General features: G+C 33.2%; 1 protein-coding gene across 1 annotated transcript in view; it reads left to right on the top strand.

Moving 5' to 3' along the window:
- The first annotated feature begins 7,090 nt into the window (after positions 1-7,090).
- LOC111697198 (uncharacterized) overlaps positions 7,091-21,635 on the top strand; it is a 61,252-nt gene continuing 46,707 nt past the window's right edge. Inside the window, exons 1-2 of the mRNA XM_023467105.1 lie at positions 7,091-7,264; positions 13,033-13,083. Coding sequence (XP_023322873.1) covers positions 7,216-7,264; positions 13,033-13,083 — 100 coding nt within the window. The 5' untranslated portion in view covers positions 7,091-7,215. The remainder of the gene's footprint in view (positions 7,265-13,032; positions 13,084-21,635) is intronic.

The following is a 21,635-nucleotide window of genomic DNA, read 5'->3' as shown; positions in this document are numbered from 1 at the left end:
TTGAAAAGTTCTTTATGTTTTTCCTTTTCATAAAACTTTAAGATTTAGTGTAAGAATAAAATGTTTAAAAATGTTTAGATGTCTTATTAAACTGATAAATCGTAGACTTATCCATAATCTTTGATTCTCAAAAGACAGTGTGCCCTTTACCTATTGACTCCAAAAGTTTAGAAGCATTTCTGACGTTTTTCATCTTTTTTCAATTTTTTTCATTTTTTGTCAAATATGATCTTGTTTGTTCCTGGTATCCAAATCTATATATAAATTTGGCTTGTCTGTCTGTCTGTCTGTCTGTCTGTCTGTCTGTCTGTTTGTATCCAATAAACGTCAAAACGGCTGAACCGATCGGGCCCAATTTTTTTGTGGGACATCTAGGGACTCCAGGGAAGGTTTATGAATCATCAAAATTTCAAATATTTGTCTCCATCAAAATTCGATCGTCATTAAATTTTTAAAAATTTTGAAAATCCGCGAAATTTTTTGTGAAAATCCGCGAATTATTTTTGTTTTGTTTTACGATGTACACAAAGAGAACATGTTCTCAATTAATTTAGAAGATGGGCGCGAAGCGCCCTCTAAGGCTAGTCTATATATAAATTTGGCTTGTCTGTCTGTTTGTCTGTTTTGGTGTTTGTCTGTTTGTTTGTATCCAATAAACGTCAAAACGGCTGAACCGATCGGGCCCAAATTTTGTGTGGGACCTCACGTGACCACAGGGAAGGTTTATGAATGATCAAAATTTTAAAAATTTATGTTTAAAAGTTTTTTATTTTTGAAAAATTTTGAAAATGCGCAAATGCGTATTTTTTGACGATGAACTAACAACTTTTAGAAATGAAAATGATAGATTTATTTGTAATGTTTAAAAAAAAATACGTTTAAGGGGCTGTGAAAAATGTATGGGTTTTACGCAAAATGGGCATTTTTAAGCATCCTTTTAATTCGCGCAGATTCTGATTATATCTATGAAATATATATGAAATCCGCAAACTTTTTTTGTTTTTGTTTTTGTTTTATACTGTACAAAGAGAAGATGTTCAGAGATAAAGCCACAATTAAAAGTTGAAATAGAAGATGGGCGCGATGCGCCCTAATAGCCTAGTTTGTTATATTTTGATAACTTAAATTAGAAATGTTTATATTTGTTTTCAAAGAGGACCCATGATAGACACACTAAAGTAGATTTAGAAAACTCTAAAACTTAGTTACTTAATTTTTAGACAGCCTTCACTTTAAAGTGTCCCAACGCCTCACTAGAATTTCCCTAGAAGGGGACTGGTTAATTTTGTTTACTGTCCCATCTTACCTAGTATAATTTGTACAGATTGCTCTAGTTCTCAGCCTGGTTCTTGAAATAAACCCAACTTAACAGTGGCCTTGGCCTTTGGTTATACCTCACTATTTCATTTGTAATTTGTTGTAGCCCTGGACATATACATTTCAAAAATACAATCACTTGTTTATAGCTTCAACTTAAATGGAGTAATTGAAAAAATACTGCTCGATTTTTGTGTATATCTTGGTTGGCAGTGACCAAAGTTGACAATGACTGGGCAATGTTAACCTGAAATATCTTGTGTTAACGCCGTTATCGAAAGTAGGATTGTTAGCAAAGGGTAACTTTTAAGAATAACGGAAAATACCGTTAACGGCCGGAATATTCCCTTATATATTACAGAAAGACAATCTGAAAAGATTGTATCCACAACTTTTATAACTAACTGTTTACGAAGAGCTTGAAAAAAGTCTAAACAATCCCAACCCTATTAGGGCTAGGCAATGATCCGTTAACAGAGGGAAAGTTTTTGAAAATGAACGACAAAAGCTGTTGATTTGAAATCGGTAACGCACGGAAATAGCAATTATTGAGAAAAAAATATCAACGGCTTTAAAAAAAAACTAATAGATGTGTTTCAAATAGCGGCTACTTTTGGTAATTTTCAACTTAAACTGCATTAAACTTACAGATTATTTTTGTTGTTGTATACGTTGATGTGATTTTAATATTTTCTTCAAAATCTTTTTTTTACATGAAAACATCGTTAATGGTTCTGTAACACCGCACCGTTAACAGGTTTTAAAACATCTCTGTTTACGCCTCTAATAAAATTAAGAAAATGAACTGATAATGAACGTTCTTGGATGACAAACAAGCGGCTACCAGAGAACTTTGTAACGATGTAAACTAACGGTAAATGAACAGCTTGAAAAAAAGCCGCGTCTCAAATCTAAGCCGCGGCTCAAATTCTTTAAATTCGGCCTCAGCCCTATGCAAGAATAAAAACCTGAATGTTAAGCTCATAAAGTTTTTAGAGAACGCCAGAATTGTCACTTTCTTTAGGTCAAGTTTGAAGTTGTCACGGTTTGGAATTATAATTCATCAAATAACTCAGCATGATATATATGCTCTCAACAGTGATACAAATTATTTCAAACATTATACCATTAGATTGAAAGCAAAAAATAAAAAAATTGCATTAAGTATAATTGCAAACTTGCAAACCAAACCCTTATTAATATTTAAAGTGAGACAACTCTCAAAACTTCGTAAGCCTATGGGGGGGGGGGGGATTTAACCCCTTCCTTATATTCTGTGTACGAATACAATATCCGACCATTTAAGCAACCCCAAGATTTTTACTGGAGACCCCAATCTTTTCATTGGAGACCTTAGATTTGTTGGAGATTCCAAGAATTTCATTAGAGACCCCTAGATTTTATTGGAAAACCCAAGATTTTTAAAAACCAAAATATTACGGGTTTCCGATGAATATCTTGGAGTTCTCCAATAAAATTCTGGGGGTCTCTCCTTAAAATTCTGGGGGGTCTCTCCTTAAAATTCTGGGGGTCTCTCCTTAAAATTCTGGGGGTTCCTCCTTAAAATTCTGGGGGTTCCTCCTTAAAATTCTGGGAGTCTCCAACAAAAATCTGAGGGTGTCCAACAAAATTTTGATCTTTATCAACTTTTAATAAAAGTAAAGCAACATCTTATCAATAAAACTCCATACAAAGTTCGTGCATTTTTGGTTTAATGTTTTCTTCTTTATGATTTAAAATATCAAATTTAGCCTTCGCTTCAAACTTCAATTTTCTAATCCCTACATCTTTGCCACGTCATGGTGTACACCTTTGACATTTCAAACAAAGACTGTTTTGTCAAACAGAATTCAAAGTTTGACATATATAAGGTCTGATATTGGTTTCCAAAGATATAGGGATGATAAAATCTGATTTTGTGGCAAAGACTCAATTCAGGGATGACCTTTAATGAAAAGGTATAAAGACATAGTTGAGCCGCGTTTACGTAGTTCAACCATTTCTTTACAACTTGAACCAGCGAACAAGGAAAGTGGTTGAACTACGTCTGTGCGGTTCAGCTATTTATTACTATTCAATAAATGGTCATGATTGACCAGATGAAAGTCAGATTATGACCAATAAATTAAAAAAGTATAAAAATTCTTTTCAATTTGGAATATCATTGTTCGACGTTGACAAGGCAAAAAGTCAGTTTTATATCCATTGAGGTCACCTCCAATGAGAATTTTACGATTGAGCATAAACATTAAACATGAATTAAGATTTTATCTGTAACGATGCTGTAAAACTAATTTCAAAATTAAACAATTAATTACAAGGGAGAGCACAGAGGGGTATACTTTCTATGACAAAAAAGAAGAAAATGAAAAAATAAAAAGAAGGAAACGAAAAAAGAAAGGAAGAAGGAAACAATATTATGTGTTCAGAGCTGGGAACTTTAGAATGGGATACCTTTAATCTCGACAGCTTAATCCGAATATCCAATGTGGACACTTTTAATTTCTTGCTTATTCCACTTTTGTTGGATATAGTATACAGAAAAATCAAAAACCGGTTTTTCAAAATAAGAGAGTTCTTCCCAATTCTATATATTAATCTTACATGGCGCGCAAAATTTCAAATTTCCCGGCTTCTGATAAGCGACTTTAATTGGTTGAATTTTATACACTTTTCATGATACAAGTACAAGATTAGGTTAGTCTCGAGATTAAGATTAGAAGCATTGATCTTTATATCCACCAATCTAAAGTTCCAAGCTCAGGATAATTTTTTCTTCAAATTAAAAAAAAATTGAGTGCTTTCTGAAATATATCATCAGGGAATTCTTATTATATCCAATCTTGTCAAATAATAGGGTTTATATTATTGTGTTTGTATTTTGAGAAGTTTATCCTTTTCCCTTCTTTTATTAGATTACTGATTCTTATGAACCCCCTTACAACAAAGTAACATGAAGATAAAATTTAAATTATGAACAAAATATGGCCAAGTGAAATTTTTTTTTCTAATTTTGAAAAAACTGAAGATTATCCTGCTTAAGCTTTTTTTGATTAAATCTTCAGTTTTCCCAAAACTATAATTCGAAAACAAAACTCTACTGCAAGCTTGAGGATGAATACAAACAGCTGCTACTAAACCTGATTTTACATCATTTACTTTCCCTGTATTTAGAACTATAATTCGAAAACAAAACTCTCCTGCAAGCTTGAGGATGAATACAAACAGCTGCTACTAAACCTGATTTTACATCATTTACTTTCCCTGTATTTTGAACTATAATTCGAAAACAAAACTCTCCTGCAAGCTTGAGGATGAATACAAACAGCTGCTACTAAACCTGATTTTACATCATTTATTTTCCCTGTATTTAAAACTATAATTCGAAAACAAAACTCTCCTGCAAGCTTGAGGATGAGTACAAACAGCTGCTACTAAACCTACTTTTACATCATTTACTTTCCCTGTATTTAAAATAAGTATTGGCTATTCGAGATTAAATTATTATCAGTTGTACATAAAGTTTAACTCAAAGATTTACATCTTATCCCTTCATTTTTTGTTTTGATGCAATTATAGCTTCTCAATTATTGAATAGCAATTGAAGGGAACGAAAACAATCAAAATATCATCTTAATAAACTATAATGTTGTTAACGGCTAGAAAACGAGATTCTCAAGATGATAGATAATTAGTCCGCTGAAATCAGTCGTTGAAGTAGGTATATTTCCCAACAATATTTCCCAATTGGAACAGCAAACTCACAATAGAATGAACCCCCGTCTCAAAAATCGATAACAAAAAAATCTCTTTATTTTCTGAAAAAATTACATATATTGATTACGTGTCAAATGGTAAAATTAATGTTTATAATGAAAAAAATCCTTCCGATGTGATAAGGGGTAGCAATGGTTGAACAGTATTAAAAGACGTTTTAAACTTCTGAAATAAGATGACAATTGTTTATTAACGAAAGTCACTAATTCTTTGTATGAATATTATTCTTTGTTTAACTTTTGAAAATATATTCACAATACTCGAGGCTTTTGTTTATGACTCCATCGGAGAGAACAAAGAAAAGGGGGTTAAAATTGCTTTGGTTTGGTGTCTCCGAGAGGGGACCTAAGTAAAAGACGACTTTACACGGAGACTTATTGTTAATGGTTGACAAATGTGTGATGAATAAAAAATCTAGCTTTTAGTCTTTTTTCATTAATTTTGACCCTTATTGAGTTGTTCTGTCCTATTTATAACTTTTGTGCCCCCCCCCCCTTTAGAAACCTGAGCCCTACCTAATTACCAGTTTATTTTTTCTCATTTCTTTCATTTAGCTATTCTTCCTTTTTTTACTTTCTCCTTTATTGAAACCTATTTTAACCCTCCTCTCCTCCTTTTTCATCTTCAAGATCGCTTTTTCATCTTCAAGATCACTTTTTCATCTTCAAGATCACTTTTTCATCTTCAAGATCACTTTTTCATCTTCAAGATCACTTTCATCTTTAATATCGCTTTTTCATCTTCAAGATCGCTTTTTCATCTTCTAGATCACTTTTTCATCTTCTAGATCACTTTTTTCATCTTCAAGATCACTTTTTGTCATGTCTCTTTCTCACCTTCCAGCACATTTAAGAACATCCACTGCAGGGTATTTCACTAAATATGAGAAAACATGAAAATCGTCTTTGATTTCCGATAATTGATAAATGACGATAAGTTTTTAAAAAGAGTTTCATAATTTTATTTAATAACTCTGGAAAAATGTTTAGATATTTCTGCCAATTTTAAAAACATAGAAAAGCTGGATAACATTTTGGAACTATCTTTATAGACTATATTGGAGTTTTCATTGATAATTGTTTTTTTTTCAGAAAATTCGTCATGGACCAAAGACGATATAAAAAACGTTTTTATCCCCATGTTTATTTCTAACATGTGTGTGCAGTGTGCACACATATGAGTGTGTAAAGATTGCTAAATGTATCCATAATTATCCAATTATAAAACCATCCCTATTCATCTTCCTTATAACTTCATTCTTGATGTTTGCAGTTCTCTGTGATATACACTATACAGGGTTTCATGAGATATACACTATACAGGGTTCCATGAGATATACACTATACAGGGTTTCATGAGATATACACTAAACAGGGTTCCCCACAAAGGATGAGGGTTTAGATTCAACTGTACGGATTTTATACTGTCCATTTCCTTATATTCATAAATTTTTAAACCTTTCTATCTATGCCAAATCATTAAATAAGTCTTTTAAAGGCTGCATTCAAGGCAAAGACTTTAAATATGCAAGTCCGCTTTAAAGTTTCAACCTTTGTTGGTAACCCTGTATATCCTGTCGGCAATGTTCCAGTGAACCTGTTAAACTCGGAACCTAAAAATCCTGCTCTATCCTGACCTTGCCTTTGGGTTTAATATAAAACTTGGTATCTATATACTTCGTACATCCATGGGAGACTCAGAATTTTAAAAGTAAAGGCCGGACCTGAGAATGATGCCCATATGTGTAAAAGTAGTTTCGCACATTTCTAAGATCATCAAAAATAAAATGGCGCATTTTCCCGCTGTTTTCAGCATGTGAGCTAAATTAGCTACCGGAGAAGGTTAAGTTGTCTTGCTCTGGGAGGTAGAAGCCCCAGGGTTCACCGCACGTTACAAGAACTGTTTTGCGTTAAGGATATCTCAGCGCGCTCGTCTGTATGCGTATAGGCAAGGTAAGACTGTGCGCGTGAGCGACCCCGGTTTCGCTAGTAGTGTATTGGTGCTCAGAGAGAGGAGATAGTGGTGCGCGCACATAAGAATTGAAATACATGTGTGCTCCAGTATGTGAAATGGCTGAAAAATAGTGTACACCGGCCGACGATATTTTCCGGTTTTTCCAAAATGCTCCGCCCTCAATTGAAATGTTTGTTGGTCGCGCTTCTAGCTCAAGGTATGAGAATGAATGGGAGGGGGGGGGGGGTACGAGGAAAGTAAAAGTTACTTCCGTAAGTTTCACCTTCTTCCCTGAGCTATATACAGATTGAAACGTGAAGTCAGCTGAGTTTACATTAATTTAAATAACAATATCAATTTAGAATTATAATCACACTTCGTCAAAGGCTTGTAATGCAATTTATAGATGTCATTAACTCTGTAAGGAATGACATTGATTGAATGTGAAATTGCGTCATTTTACCATTTAGCAATATACAATATGCATGCATGCGCAAATTCGACGTTTACAGTGTTTCGTGTAAGTTTTGCGCACATATTTTTCAGATAAATCATATTATCTTAAATGGTTTCAAAAAAAATTCCTTTAAATGTTAAAACAAATGTTTGTTTTAATATTCTACAGTACATTCCAGTTAATTTCATGTACCGAGCCGAATTTCAACTACCCTGGTCAATTAAAGTGCATTTATTTGATTCAAATTAGCATAAAGGATTTTAGTCTTTGCCACCAACTTTGATTTTTAAATCCTTACATCTTTGAAACTCAATGTCGTAAACCTTAGATATTTCAGTATATGGATTATTTTAGATCAAATAATCTCAGTTTGAAATATCAATGGTTTACATAACCTGCAGGTTGTGAAGATAGGGATTAGAAAATTTGAGCTTGTGGCAAAGACTTAATTTATTTAAACATACGTTTAAATTTGCTAACCGACCCAAATCAAACGGAACTATAAAGCATTGCATAATTCATCAAATCTTAATAAATGAGCTAAATCATGTCTTTTCTAAATTTAATTTTAAAATAGATTTAAATATAGTTAATTCTATATTTTATGTTTAATTCAATTGTTTCATTCTAACCCCAAACCACAAAAAAAAACTATTTTCTCAAACTTTTAACAATTTCAATATCAGAGGGTATTACTATTATTATTAAACATGAAAAATGAATAAACCTTTTACCAAAAAGCGATTATGACTTTTGAGGGGGCACTGTAGAAAGTCCGGTTGGTTGAGAAATGTTTTAGTTTCTGTTCCGCATAGGTTGGTTTATAAAGAGTAAAAAACATTAAAATTAAAGGAACTTGAAGGATGTTTATTCTTAAACTTTGCATCTTAGAAATCCTTGAACCTTTAACTTTTCTAAGGAAGGGGTTACACTTACAGGGTGGAACAAAATAAATAAAACCGATAAATTGCGGGTTTCTGAAACCAAACATGAAAATAAATAAAAAATTGTTTTTCCTGGATTTTTTCTTCATTTTCTTCATTTTTATTTTGTCTCACCCTGTATTCTGAAGCAGACAATATCATCATTGTTCCCTTACTTTAGTTAGAGAGGAAATATATACAATACATACATTATTTTGTATCCTGTATCCTGTATCTTACACCTATATCTTGTATGTTGTATCCTGTATCCTGTATCTTGCACCTATATCTTGTATGTTGTATCCTGTATCCTGTATCTTACACCTATATCTTGTATTTTGTATCCTGTATCCTGTATCTTGCACCTATATCTTGTATGTTGTATCATGAATCTTGAATCTTGTTTTCCCAAATCTAGGAAAAAGGCAAATACTCAGAAATGGGGCCGCAAGTTTTGATTGTTTGAAGTGTACCACTTTTATTTTTCTATTTCTCATACTTCATTCGAAAAATTGAATTGCCATTGTTAAATTGGAACGCATAAATAACTTCCAGTATATATATTTCTTATAACTTATTACTAGAGGGTTCAGAACTAGAGTCAATATCGATATCACACGTGTAGATGTTTTATCAGTACTATGCCCCGTATCCGTTCTATCTCATTCTGTTGAATCTTGTAGAACTTGTTTAACGCGGCCAGGCATCGTCTTCCACATGCCATTTTGTGTTTCTTGGAATAAATATAGCTAAAATCTTCACATAAAATCATTCTCTAATTACATATTAATTGTCTGTTAAACATCAATAAGGTGACGTAATAATTGTCATTTAGAAATAATTAACAAATTATTAACAGTTATTAGATATCATATGACCCCCTCCCACCCACCTTTTTTTAATACCCTCTGAGAATCAAATCAACCCCCCCCCCCATGTTGTTCCCCTAGTTTAGCTATGTTTATACAATTAACTACGTAAATTACCCTAATTAAGAATAATTAGCAACTGTTCAAACAAAAATGGGATAATTTGGGACAAATTGGCTGCAAACAAACTTACTTTCACACCAATTCTTGTTAACCTGTAGGACAATTTACAAATATATTTAATATTAATATTTATAGATTTATTAAACATTTTTTATCGAACAATGGGGGGGGGTTAACTCGCAAACAACTTAAGATTAAAGGTCTCTTCGTGAGCAACATTTAACATTTTTTGAGAAATATATCCACTTTTTTCCACTTTGATATTTAAGTTAAATTTTTAATTGTACTCTGTATCTCGTTTCAGACATCTTTGAGTGATGTAATTTCTTAACATTTTTTTACTTAAAGGTTTTGGAAAGTGGGTTTATATGTAATTCTTGTCGAAACTATGTGTAAATGTATCATGAGTCGAAATAAAACGTTAAAACCTTTTTTATCAAAGATTCAACAAGGTTTTTTTAACAGAGACAATATCTCCCGAATTATTTTTTTAATTGTCCTTTTTCATTTCTAAAGTCCTGAACAATTTTTAGATCTTACTTTAAAAATAAAACAATAGAAAAATCATCTTTTATTGAATGTTGTCTTTCCGCGATAAAAATGTTTATAACTGTGAAAATTATTTTTTTTTGTCTTTATAGAATTCACAAACCTCCCTTGGTAAAGATTTGTTTTATTTAGTTTGTACACCAAATATATGTCTGTATGTTCAATTTGCCATATTGTCTTCCTGGGTATAATATATTTCTTTGAAACTATGCATTGCAAACCATCAAATAACTCAGTACTTCCAGCTACCCAATATTTACATGACTGTGAACAATCTTTAAGAAAAACTAAATTTGCAGAACAGCGATTCTCTAAATTGCTTCTTGAAGAGGATGATATGAAAATTCCCTGTATAAGTATCATGCATTATAATCTGGGATTTCAGATAGAATTATCAGCGAAAATATGCTCAAAAACGCGGGATAAAATTGCTTTTCGTAGATTTTCAACTCCCACAGCCTGTCCAATTTAAATATGCATCCTCTTTAAACAAACATAAGTAACATCCAGAGATGCATTTGCAATTTGCATTCATGAGGTCTACATTTATCCACATCAAAATCTATTTAAATCTTTTACTTGCCAATCTTATTTACTTTTTGTTTGTATATTTTGCGTTGCATTTTGTTTTTACTTCCCTTTCCGGTCCTTTCTTTAGAACGAATCTTTTCTACACAGTTTTCTTTGTTCCTTTCTTCTATTCAAGATTGATCTAGAAAATGATTATACAATGATGATCAGCACTAAACAAAATCTATTAAATAGCGCAGTAGGAAATAAATGCGATTCATCAGGTTATTTTCAAAGTTAAAAAGAGAAGACCTTTGAACCTCATTGAACATTTGAAGCGAACCCAAAAATGAAAATAAACAGTTTAAATAAACAAAAACATGAATATATCAATATTACTTAATCAGACAAAGCGTTAGAGGGTACTGCTGTGAATCAAACATTGCCATCTTTGCATGGAGGATCACTTGAAATTACGCTTTCATATTTCTTTGAAGAGAGAAGGTCCCATTTTTCGACCTTAAAACGACCAAAAACTGTTTTAATTTAATATTAACTATTTCTTATGAACTATTTTTGTGTGTTATAGCTAATATATCTTTTGTAAATTGTATATTTTGTACTTCATATCTTATGTTACTTATATGTTTCTTATATATATAGTTTCAGATTAGTTTTCCCAAAGTTGCAAACACTGCAAGTTGAAAAAGAATTCCTAGTAGAGACTATAATTAGTGATATAAATGCTTACTAAACACTTTACAAAATATAAAACAACAATTAATAATTTCGGATTTTTTCAATTTACGACATTTTCGTATTTATAAATTTAGGTGCCGCAAAAGAATTTGTAATTTGTAATATTCCATCAGTTACAAAATCGAAAACCTTTAACGGCAAGATAAACTTAAAATAAGAGAGCGAAGATGAGAATGGGCCCACTTTACTTTTGTTATCACTGTATAAAACATTTTTTAGTATTTAATCTCACAGTCTAATTTTTTCATTTAACTTGAACATGTTTCGTTCTTCTTGATATTTAAAAGTGAAATTGAAATTTTTTCGAAATTTTTTTGTATAGATTTATTTTCTGGATTTTTTGAGGCAAAATTTTAAATTTTAAGAATTGTTCGTAAATTGTATAAGATTATTACCGCTGGTTTAACAAAACCACACAATATTTTATTTTATTTTCTCTTTTAATTTTCTGAAGAAAATATCCCTAAAATGTATACTGTCCCCTATTAATATTTCTTTCTACTTTGAACCCTTATATATTTTACTAAAATTTTTATAAATTTTCAATATTGTTTTTCTTCCATCAAAGTTAGGTACATGACATCAAAGTTAGGCTAGTGTTTAATTTAAAATATCTATAAAACCATAGTAAAACCAAGGCAAGAAATTTTACTGCTAAATTTCTTGCAAAATTCATGTTTTTTTTGTAATATTAAGAAATTTAACGTTCTTCTGACGTTCCAAGAAAAATCATAATTTTTTATACTTCCAACAAAGAAAAATATGAAATTTAATCCCCCCCTTCCCCCATCTTTTTATTGAGCTTAGACCTCCCATCGTGTGAATAAATCAAACAAACAATCCCATATTTGAATAAAATTAAAAAGTAACAATTTTTTGGGTTTAAAATTTATCATCCTTTGTTTGATTATTTTCCCACAAATATACTTTTTTAGATTAATTATTAAATGATAAGCCTTTAGATATATGATATAATAGTCAGTGTTAACTATGTATGCATCATCTATGTATAGAGTCTGTATTATTTAATCTATTTATAGAGTCTGTATTATTTAATCTATTTATAGAGTCTGTATTATCTAATCTATTTATAGAGTCTGTATTATCTGATCTATTTATAGAGTCTGTATTATCTAATCTATTTAAAGAGTCTGTATTACCTATAATCTATTTATAGAGTCTGTATTATCTAATCTATTTATAGAGTCTGTATTATCTGATCTATTTATAGAGTCTGTATTATCTAATCAATTAATAGAGTCTGTATTATATAATCTATTTATAGAGCCTGTATTATCTAATCTATTAATAGACTCTGTATTATATAATCTATTTAAAGAGTCTGTATTATCTAATCTATTTATAGAGTCTGTATTATCTAATCTATTTATAGAGTTTGTACTCCGTATTATCTAATCTATTAATAGAGTCTGTATTATGTAATCTATTTATAGAGTCTGTATTATCTAACGAATGTATTATCTCAAAGATTGAAAATATATCTAAAGTGTGGCGCGGAGAACCCTTCTAATTCTTATAATACCAGATATTATCTAATCTCTACTAAAAACGGATTCAGACGTTCAAGGCTAAATGAATGCATTGCTCGCCCTAAGAACCTGTCCTTTTAAACTGATTCAGTGCAAAACAAGTTTTAGCCAGATATTTCTCATGAAAACTGGTGGTAGTAGAATTTGTGCGGCAATTTGGTTTTTTTTTTGGTGGAATTTTTCGGAAAAACATTTTTAAAAAACCTTCAAAACATGTTGAAAAATTAATATTTATTTTTTTTCAGTAATTTTCGGAACACGTATACAGCCCCAGCGACTACCAGACGGACCATCAAGTAAGTTTTTTTGTTGTGCAACCTTTTAAATAGATTTGGCAAGGATCTCTCGAATCCATGGAGTTAAAAAATGACCGATTTCTTTTTTCAAAATAATTAAAAATTCGGATTCGAGATTTCTGCTTTTTGTAATCTAGAATATAAACTATCTGACTTGACTATATGCTAATATATTGACTGTAAAAAATGCTTCACATCTATTTTGCGACTAAACACCCAGCAGGAGACTCAGAGACTTTAACGACCGGAGCCTGGAGACTTGAACGGAGACAGGAACAGGTAATTATATTCTTCTTTTCTGTCCTTTCAATTCTTTTCCTTTCTATCCGTTCCTCTTCTCTTTCCTTTCAGCTTTAATATTTGTTTCATATTTTTAAAAAAAGTTCAGATTAAAGTTTTTTCTCCTTCCTTCTCTACTTTTGTTTTCATTATTTATCTTTTCTTCTGCGTCTATCTTTATATTAAAAAAAAATCAGAGTTTTTCAAAATATTATATTTCTGAATTGGTTTTTATAAATCAGTTTTATGAAATTAGTACAAAAATATGTTGCCAAATGTTTAAGATTTCTTCATAAATAAATTGTGATCCTTGTTTCATATAGAAGGGGGAGGGATTATAGCCCTTGGGAGTATGAATTATGATATTTGTCGATTTGTCACAAGTCACACTTTTCCACGTCTAGTCATTTTTGAAAATAATATTTGACATGCTTTTAGAAGGTAATTTCTTTAAAAAAGTTGGTCGAAAAAATTTTAAAAAAATATCTCTATGTTTGAGAAATACAATCATGAGTCACATGCTTTTATGCCAATTTTTAAGGGTTTTAAAAATATTTAGATTTAGAATCTAAATAAACGTTAAAAAACTGTTTCTAAATTTGTTGAATTTTATTGCAAAATTTGTTTTCAATTTTTAAAATTGGAAAAGTTAAAATTTTCAAGAACTTTTCTTTCCCGTTCATTTTCCTGCGCTTATTGTGATTTTCATTTTATTTTATCTTATTTTCATTTTTTTCATAAATTCGTGTACATGAATATAGAACGAAACTATATGACCCCCATTTTCTCGTGAAAACAATGTTTCCTATTTATATTTCTGTTTTTATTCTTCAATTGCTTTTCACAAAATGGTTTCTACCAAAGATGGAAAAATTAACTGTTGAGTCCGGAGACAATATTTCATGTTTTTTTAGAAAAGGAATATGCAAACGTTGTGAATTTTTGACTGGGATAAAATATTCTGATAATTTTAATTTTAGAACAAGTTAAAGTTTAGTTGGGAAACCGATTTCTAATAACAGTCGTTTAATGTTTTAATTTTTTTTTATTTAAATAAAATCATCATTCTTAATTGTCTCAATAATTTTATTAAAATGTAATTGTAAGATTTTTTTAAATGAAAGACTGACAGTGATCTCTATCTCTGAGTAATATAAGTGAAAAAAATCTTCTTTTTCAATCTAAAAATTTTAAATATTAGTTCATGCCTTTCAAAAAATTATCCCCAAATTTCTACAGCACAGACTAGGAAGGAAATGGCAATTTGAATGGTCACATTAAATCATGACAAAAGTTGCCTTAAGCTAAAGCAATATACCAAAGAAAACGGAAAGTTTTAAAAATCTTCGTAATTATAATATGCATTAACAATTTTAACCATTTACTTGCTTGTCTTTGGTGTCGAATAAAAACAATCTTCTTTGAGAAATTTTATAGCGTATAGCCTTCAAAGTTTCGTCGCACTTTTTAAATATGATTAATTGTTTCGATTCTAATTTCAAAACATTACAAGTGGATTCAATAATTTAACACATAATTAAACTTAGTTATTCTTTCTGAGATCTCAGACATGATAAATATAAATTAAGGGGGTATATGCGTTATTTAAATGGACTCTTTAAATATTGCAATTCCTGATTCACAACGATACCGTTCTGAATCTGGAATCTTTCCTTGGAAATTAGAAGGTCACTACAAATTGCGCTTACAGTCCCTTCAAGAGAAAAAAAATTACTTTTTATTAGATTCTATATATATATATATATATATATATACTATACTTATATACTATACTTATATTTATTATATTTAAATGACAAATTATTTAATACTTTAAATTTTAAAATTTAAAATTTATTTTTGCACTCCTGCCGTGATGACAATTTAAACTTTGGTGCTTATTTCATAGGGTCAAAAAAAGGTTAGATAAAAAAAAATAGTTTAAGACATTACAAAACATTGTCGGAACTAGAACCAAGAATAAGATTGGGAACAGGAAATAAGAACGGAAGCACGGAAGGATTTTAAAACGTGATTTTAGATTTATTTTAGATTTTTTGGGCGGATGGGGGGGTAGATTCATTTTTTATATAAAGTTAATATATTGTCACCGTTTGAATGTGGGAGGTATTCTGTTCAAAAGTCGTGATCTAGAAATATTCAAACCTTCGATGTATATATATATATATCTCCCTCTTACCCCCCCCCCTTCTACAGTCCCCATTCTTTCATTGAACAGTCACAAACTCAAAGTTTATAATCCCTATATCTTTTCAATCTGATGGTGTAGACATTTAAAATTTTATACTTAGATTATTTGATCTAAGATAATTCATAACTATAAAAGGTCTACAACATTGGATTGAAAAGATATAGGGATTAGAAAATCAGATTTTGGGACTAAAACTCAGTTCATTTCTTTATTCCATGTTTTTCTTGTTTTTTTTCTCCTCATTCCACAAGCTTTACTTATTCTTCTCAATTTTTCCAACCCACAACCTTTTTTCAACTGTTGTTAAAAGATCAATGCTTTAGCCCCGCCCTTTACCCCCCCACCCCCACTAAACAAGTTTATCTATTTTATTCAAGGTTTATAAATAGATTCCTCGTTGACGTGCCAAATCTTAATCCACTATCTTCCAACTTGTCTTTACTCCACTATCTTCCAACTTGTCTTTACTCCACTATCTTCCAACTTGTCTTTACTCCACTATATTCCAACTTGTCTTAACTCCACTATCTTCCAACTTGTCTTTACTCCACTATCTTCCAACTTGTCTTTACTCAACTATCTTCCAACTGATCTTTATTACACTATCTTCCAACTTGTCTTTACTCCACTATCTTCCAATTGTCTTTACTCCACTATCTTCCAACTTGTCTTTACTCCAATATCTTCCAACTTGTCTTTACTCCACTATATTCCAACTTGTCTTTACTCCAATATCTTCCAACTTGTCTTTACACTCCACTATCTTCCAACTTGTCTTTATTACACTATCTTCCAACTTGTCTTTACTCCACTATCTTCCATACTTGTCTTTACTCCACTATCTTCCAACTTGTCTTTACTCCACTATCTTTCAACTTGTCTTTACTCCACTATCTTCCAACTGGTCGTTACTCCAATGTCTTCCAATTTGTCTTTACTCCACTATCTTCCAACTTGACTTTACTCCACTATCTTTCAACTTGTCTTTACTCCACTATCTTCCAACTTGTCTTTACTCCACTATCTTCTAATTTGTCTATACTTCCCCATTTTCCAACTTGCCTGTATTCCACTATCCTCCAGTTTTTAATGTAAGCTCAGTGACCTAGGCTAACTGTTGGCCCATCATCTGTCTAAATCCGTCTGTTACTAATTTCTTGAGACCTAGTTAATTATTTTGACTAAAAAAAATTATCAAGCAAAACTTTTTAAGATAAACTCTGATTTTTTCATTATCAATATCATGTTTTAAAAAAAAAAATATTTAACATTTATTTTTGCAGGATTGATATCTGAACCTTCCGGAGATGCAACAACAACATTATATCTAGAGGCAACTCAGTCCTCTCAGTACCCCCTCGGAGTCCTAACCTCTATAGTAGACACCTTCATCAACGATGGTACCACCACAGAGTACATGACCCAACATGTTGGTACAGAGATTGACTCCATGTACGCCAAGATAGCTACAACCAGCTCCCGGGAGTACTATAGGATAGCTCCTACAGCCAGTCAGGATTACAACTCCCCGGCCCGACCAACTGGACTTATTGGGTCCTCTACTAGCCTAGATATACATGGTCCAGAGTCTACATACTACACTGTAGAGGAGTACAGAACATACCTAGATGGACATTATGCTCATTTAGTTTCATCCATCAGTAATGTTGTAACTGATGCTGAAGCTATTCAACCAACTCCTAGATTTGAGTTGGATGGAGCACTCAATTCAGATTCTCTGTTCAGTAGCTATGGAGTTGAATCTGGAGTAAGAATCAAAACTATTGGAGCAATAGAGGCCAAACTAGAAGAAGCAGTGGAAGAGCTTGAAAATGAAATTGAAGATTTTTCAGAATCGGTGACAGGGTCAGTCAAGCGTCCAAGGCAAATAGATCTTGATGATCTTATTGCAATAGAGTCTGAGAACCTTGAGATTGAGGCCAGTCCTGTATCCTCAACTCAATCTCTACCAACCTTTACTGTAGGATCCAATGGGGAACTCAACTTCCCAACACCCTCAGTTGAAGCTGTTGAACCTGTTGTTGAGAAGGATCCCATAGAACGTCAGCATAGGTTCCTGGCTGTCAAAGAAACTAAAAGTGCCCTTGATACTGTAACCTATGTTGGATTTGTAGATTTTACCACAACAATTGATGACACTGTTGTTATATTTAGCCCAAAGAATAACTACAATACAAAGACTAGCAATGCATTCCCATCCAGGATTGAGCCAACCAGAGCATTTACAGCAATAGGGGAATCAACCCTTGCTGAAACTACATCTCAGATTGCTGTCAGGGGTGAAATAATCAATGAGGAATTAGATTTTGAAGACACTGAGGAGGATTCAAGGAAACCTCAGTCTGGGATTGATGCTCTAAAGTCTTTGCTTGCCTCTTCTGCAGCCCAGAGAACCAGTATCAGAGGTGCAAGCTTAAGACCCAGATTTAGTTCCTCACCTTTTAGTTCTTCTGTGTCACCAACAGCATCCCTTCCTACTCCTCTTAATTCTGATGCTCCTGAACTTGACAGTGGAAATGATTTGTTGATTGATTTGGTTCCCTCAATAGAGTCGGATGTAGAACTTGTTTTTAAAACTTTGTTCACAACATACACTTATGCTACAACCTACATCACAATAAACACAACAAGAGTAAAAAGTAGGGAGGAAACCATTTCTAATGTTATTACTCTAACAAACATTTTGAAGCCAACAGATCTACCAGCTATTAGTAGCTCTTGTCAGCTGGACTCAGGGTGTCTCTTTGCATCTACTGACATTCTAGACAACTTCTCAGAGGGATTTATTGGCCGTCCCAACTTCAAACCCATTGAAGAGCCAAGAAGTGATGGAGGTAGGAACGTAGCTGCACAACTGGAAGAAGGTCTTGAAGTTGATGCTGTTCTTAACACTGTTTACACCACCTACACTTTCTTTGAAACTGTGAGTGAATCAGGCATAGCAACAACCTCCACTAGAACAGAAGTATATTCAAATATTCATACTTCAGAAGTACCAAATTTTTCATTAGCAGAATCTATCTTGCCAACATCTACGCTGAACATTAATTTAGACCTAGAAACATCTACTTCAGCACCCAGAGCAGAGGGTAGATCTATTTTCCCTGTTAGGCGACTTGAAGTTTCCTCATTCAGAAACATGCAACTTCAGAGTGATCTCACAACTCCAGAAACTGTCACCACTACAGGGTCAGATGAGATAACAACTGCTGAACAAGTTGCTGAAATTGCTTTCACCAGAGCAACAAGTGAAATCGAAGATGAGGAGTTCATTATCAGTACAGATGAGACACCAGCCTTAACAGAAGAGATTACTGAAGTGTCTTCCACTGATATCACAGAATCTGCAGAAGAACTGAATCCGGAGGCTGTGGAAAAGGTGTACAGAACATTGTTTACCACATTGAGCTACATGACAACACTGTTCTCAGACAACACCACTTCAGTGACAACTAATTTTGAAACAATCACAAATGTGATTACCGATGGAATTCAGCCAACTTTAGTTCAACCAACTGATGTTACATTTTTCACAACATTCACCTACTGGACAACATACATAGATGAATTTAACAACAACAGCTCTCTGGTAGTCAGTAGTGAGGAGACTATAACTGATGTTGTTCCCAACACTTTCCTTGCTTTAGGGGCCTCTGGAATTGAAGCAACACCCACCACAAAAACTATTATTGAACAAACTGAGTTTGCTTTGCCTGTTTTAAGTTTAGAAACAGCAGATGTCTCAGAGTCTGATTTAACGTCGACCTTCCCTCCAAATCTCCAGTCTAGTGAAGAGGAGGAAGACGTCAAATTAGCTGATGTTGCCACAGAGAGTATTGATTCTTCATTGAGCTTTGAAGATATTGATAATGATCTAATTCTAACTACTAACCCTGATGCAATGACTGAAACTGCAGAGGAGGCTACAGATGAAGATACTGAGAAAAATAATATTGTTAGACCTTCAAGAGGTAGAGGCAGAATCTCTATTTCTAGACCAGGAAACACCTTTACTCCAGTCATCAGACCATTGTTAGGAAACCGGAAACCAGCACGTTTTTTTAGGCCTTCTAATCTTGTAGCTAGTACCACGGTAGCAACTAGGACTAGAAACAGTGTTAAGCCAACCTTGATAGCAACCCCTGCTTCCAGCGCTATATTGAACACTCCAATATTTGAAAGTAGCTCAAGAATTCTTGCAAGTGCTAGTATATTTAACAGGGGGGCAAGTAGGTCCTTTGCTAGTTCTTCCTTTCAACCCTCTACCGGCTTTGCTTCATCCATAAATCCAACTTCAGTAATAGATCAAGGATCTGCCACATTTTCAACATCATCCCCAGGAGAATCAACCCCCTCTGTTGTTATTAGTCCTCTCCGCCTAAGACGCCCTAATCCTTTTAGAGCCAGACTGAAAGAACTTCAATTAGAGAAGATAGAGAAGATTAGAAAGGGTAATGATAACAGCTTAAATGGCGATGATGGTAAAAATGATGATGATGATATAAACTCTTTACCTATTCCGAATTTCCCTTCAATTCCAGGTGGTAATGCTCCAATTTTCATTTCCTCTCAACGGCAGAAAATCACAAGAAACCCAGGTGTGACACCAGAATCAAAAATTGAAATTCCTGATGACATTGCAGAAAGACGTGAGAGAGCCAGGGAGAAGATAAAGTCTCTGTTCAGTAGAAGACAACCCTTCCAGCAGTCACGACGAAAACGACAGGTAGCCTTTGGTGCTGAGTTTGGATCAAGGACATCCCAAATCCTCAGACGTTCCCAATCCTTTCCTCAATCCTATCCTCAAGATAATCCTTCCTATTCAGAATATGGTCAAACCTATAATCCTCATTACAATCCTCCTTTTACTGCATTTAGTAATACATATGATAAACGTAATAATAATGATGCTATTTATTCTAGCAGTTCAGAGAACAGTAAAACTTCCAATACCTTCAGACGTCAAGTACCTGAGGCTCCCACATCTTCTTCGAGATCTAGATCAAGATCAAAATCAAGATTCACAGAATCTCTGGCCTCCTCATCCAGTCCTCCAACCTCAGCTACAACCTCCAGAAGTAGGACTCGGTTCAGAAACTTTAGAATTCAATCAACAGAACCTACAACCACTCCTGAACCTGTTTCCTCTAGGTTCAGGCCCAGAGGCCAGTCCTCCGATAGTAGGAGTATAAACTCATTCAGCTCTACCAGGAATCAAAATAGATTTAGTTTAGACACAAGAACCAGTTCCCGTGAGCCCAGCACTAGATCAAGATTTAGTAATCCAACCTCTTCCAGAAATAGTTTGTTTACACGGGGAAAAGTTGTAGATTATGGGGATTATGATTATTATGACTATGAAGATACTGATATTCAGTCTTCAGATTCCAGTATTCCAGATTTTATCACTGTCACACATCAGGTCCCTGTTGCAACCCGGATACCAGTGGTGGAATTTGGTCGGACTGAATACCGAGATATTTTATCAACAAGCCCAAGTTTGGAGGTTCTAGCTGTGACAGCTCTGAAATCAACAGATGTCAACAACAGTCCAGTAATCTATGCCAAAGCCATCACTGCTACCCCCAAGCCAGGACTACAGGAAGTATTGTTTGATGCTCTGAGAGCAACAGAAACCACTAGCATTAGCTTTACTCCAACCAAGATAAGGGGAAGGAGAACCTCTTTCTCGCAAATTGTTCCCTCTACCATCTACAATGTTGAGACAATAACAACACAGATAGTTGAACCTATTGATCAGAACCAGCTTCTAAACAGCCTCTTGCAACATCTACTTTTGGGGCAAACTCCTTTACAGCAGACAACTGCACCAATAATCCCCTCACCTCAAGTTGTAACACAGACTCCTGGTACACAGCTGATCACTCATACTAGTACATATATTACAACAATCACAGAGGAATCTTCAAGAATTCTTCCTATTACACTCAGAGGTAGAGCTATCAAAACAACGATTGTTGAGAGTTCTTCAAAGGTTGTTACAGCAACTGAGTTTAGCACAGAAACCATTGTGCACTCT

The sequence above is a fragment of the Eurytemora carolleeae genome, unplaced genomic scaffold, assembly GCF_000591075.1.
Source record: "Eurytemora carolleeae unplaced genomic scaffold, Eaff_2.0 scaffold273, whole genome shotgun sequence".
Taxonomy (NCBI): Eukaryota; Metazoa; Arthropoda; class Copepoda; order Calanoida; family Temoridae; genus Eurytemora; species Eurytemora carolleeae.
This window is presented reverse-complemented; position numbering and strand designations above follow the sequence as displayed.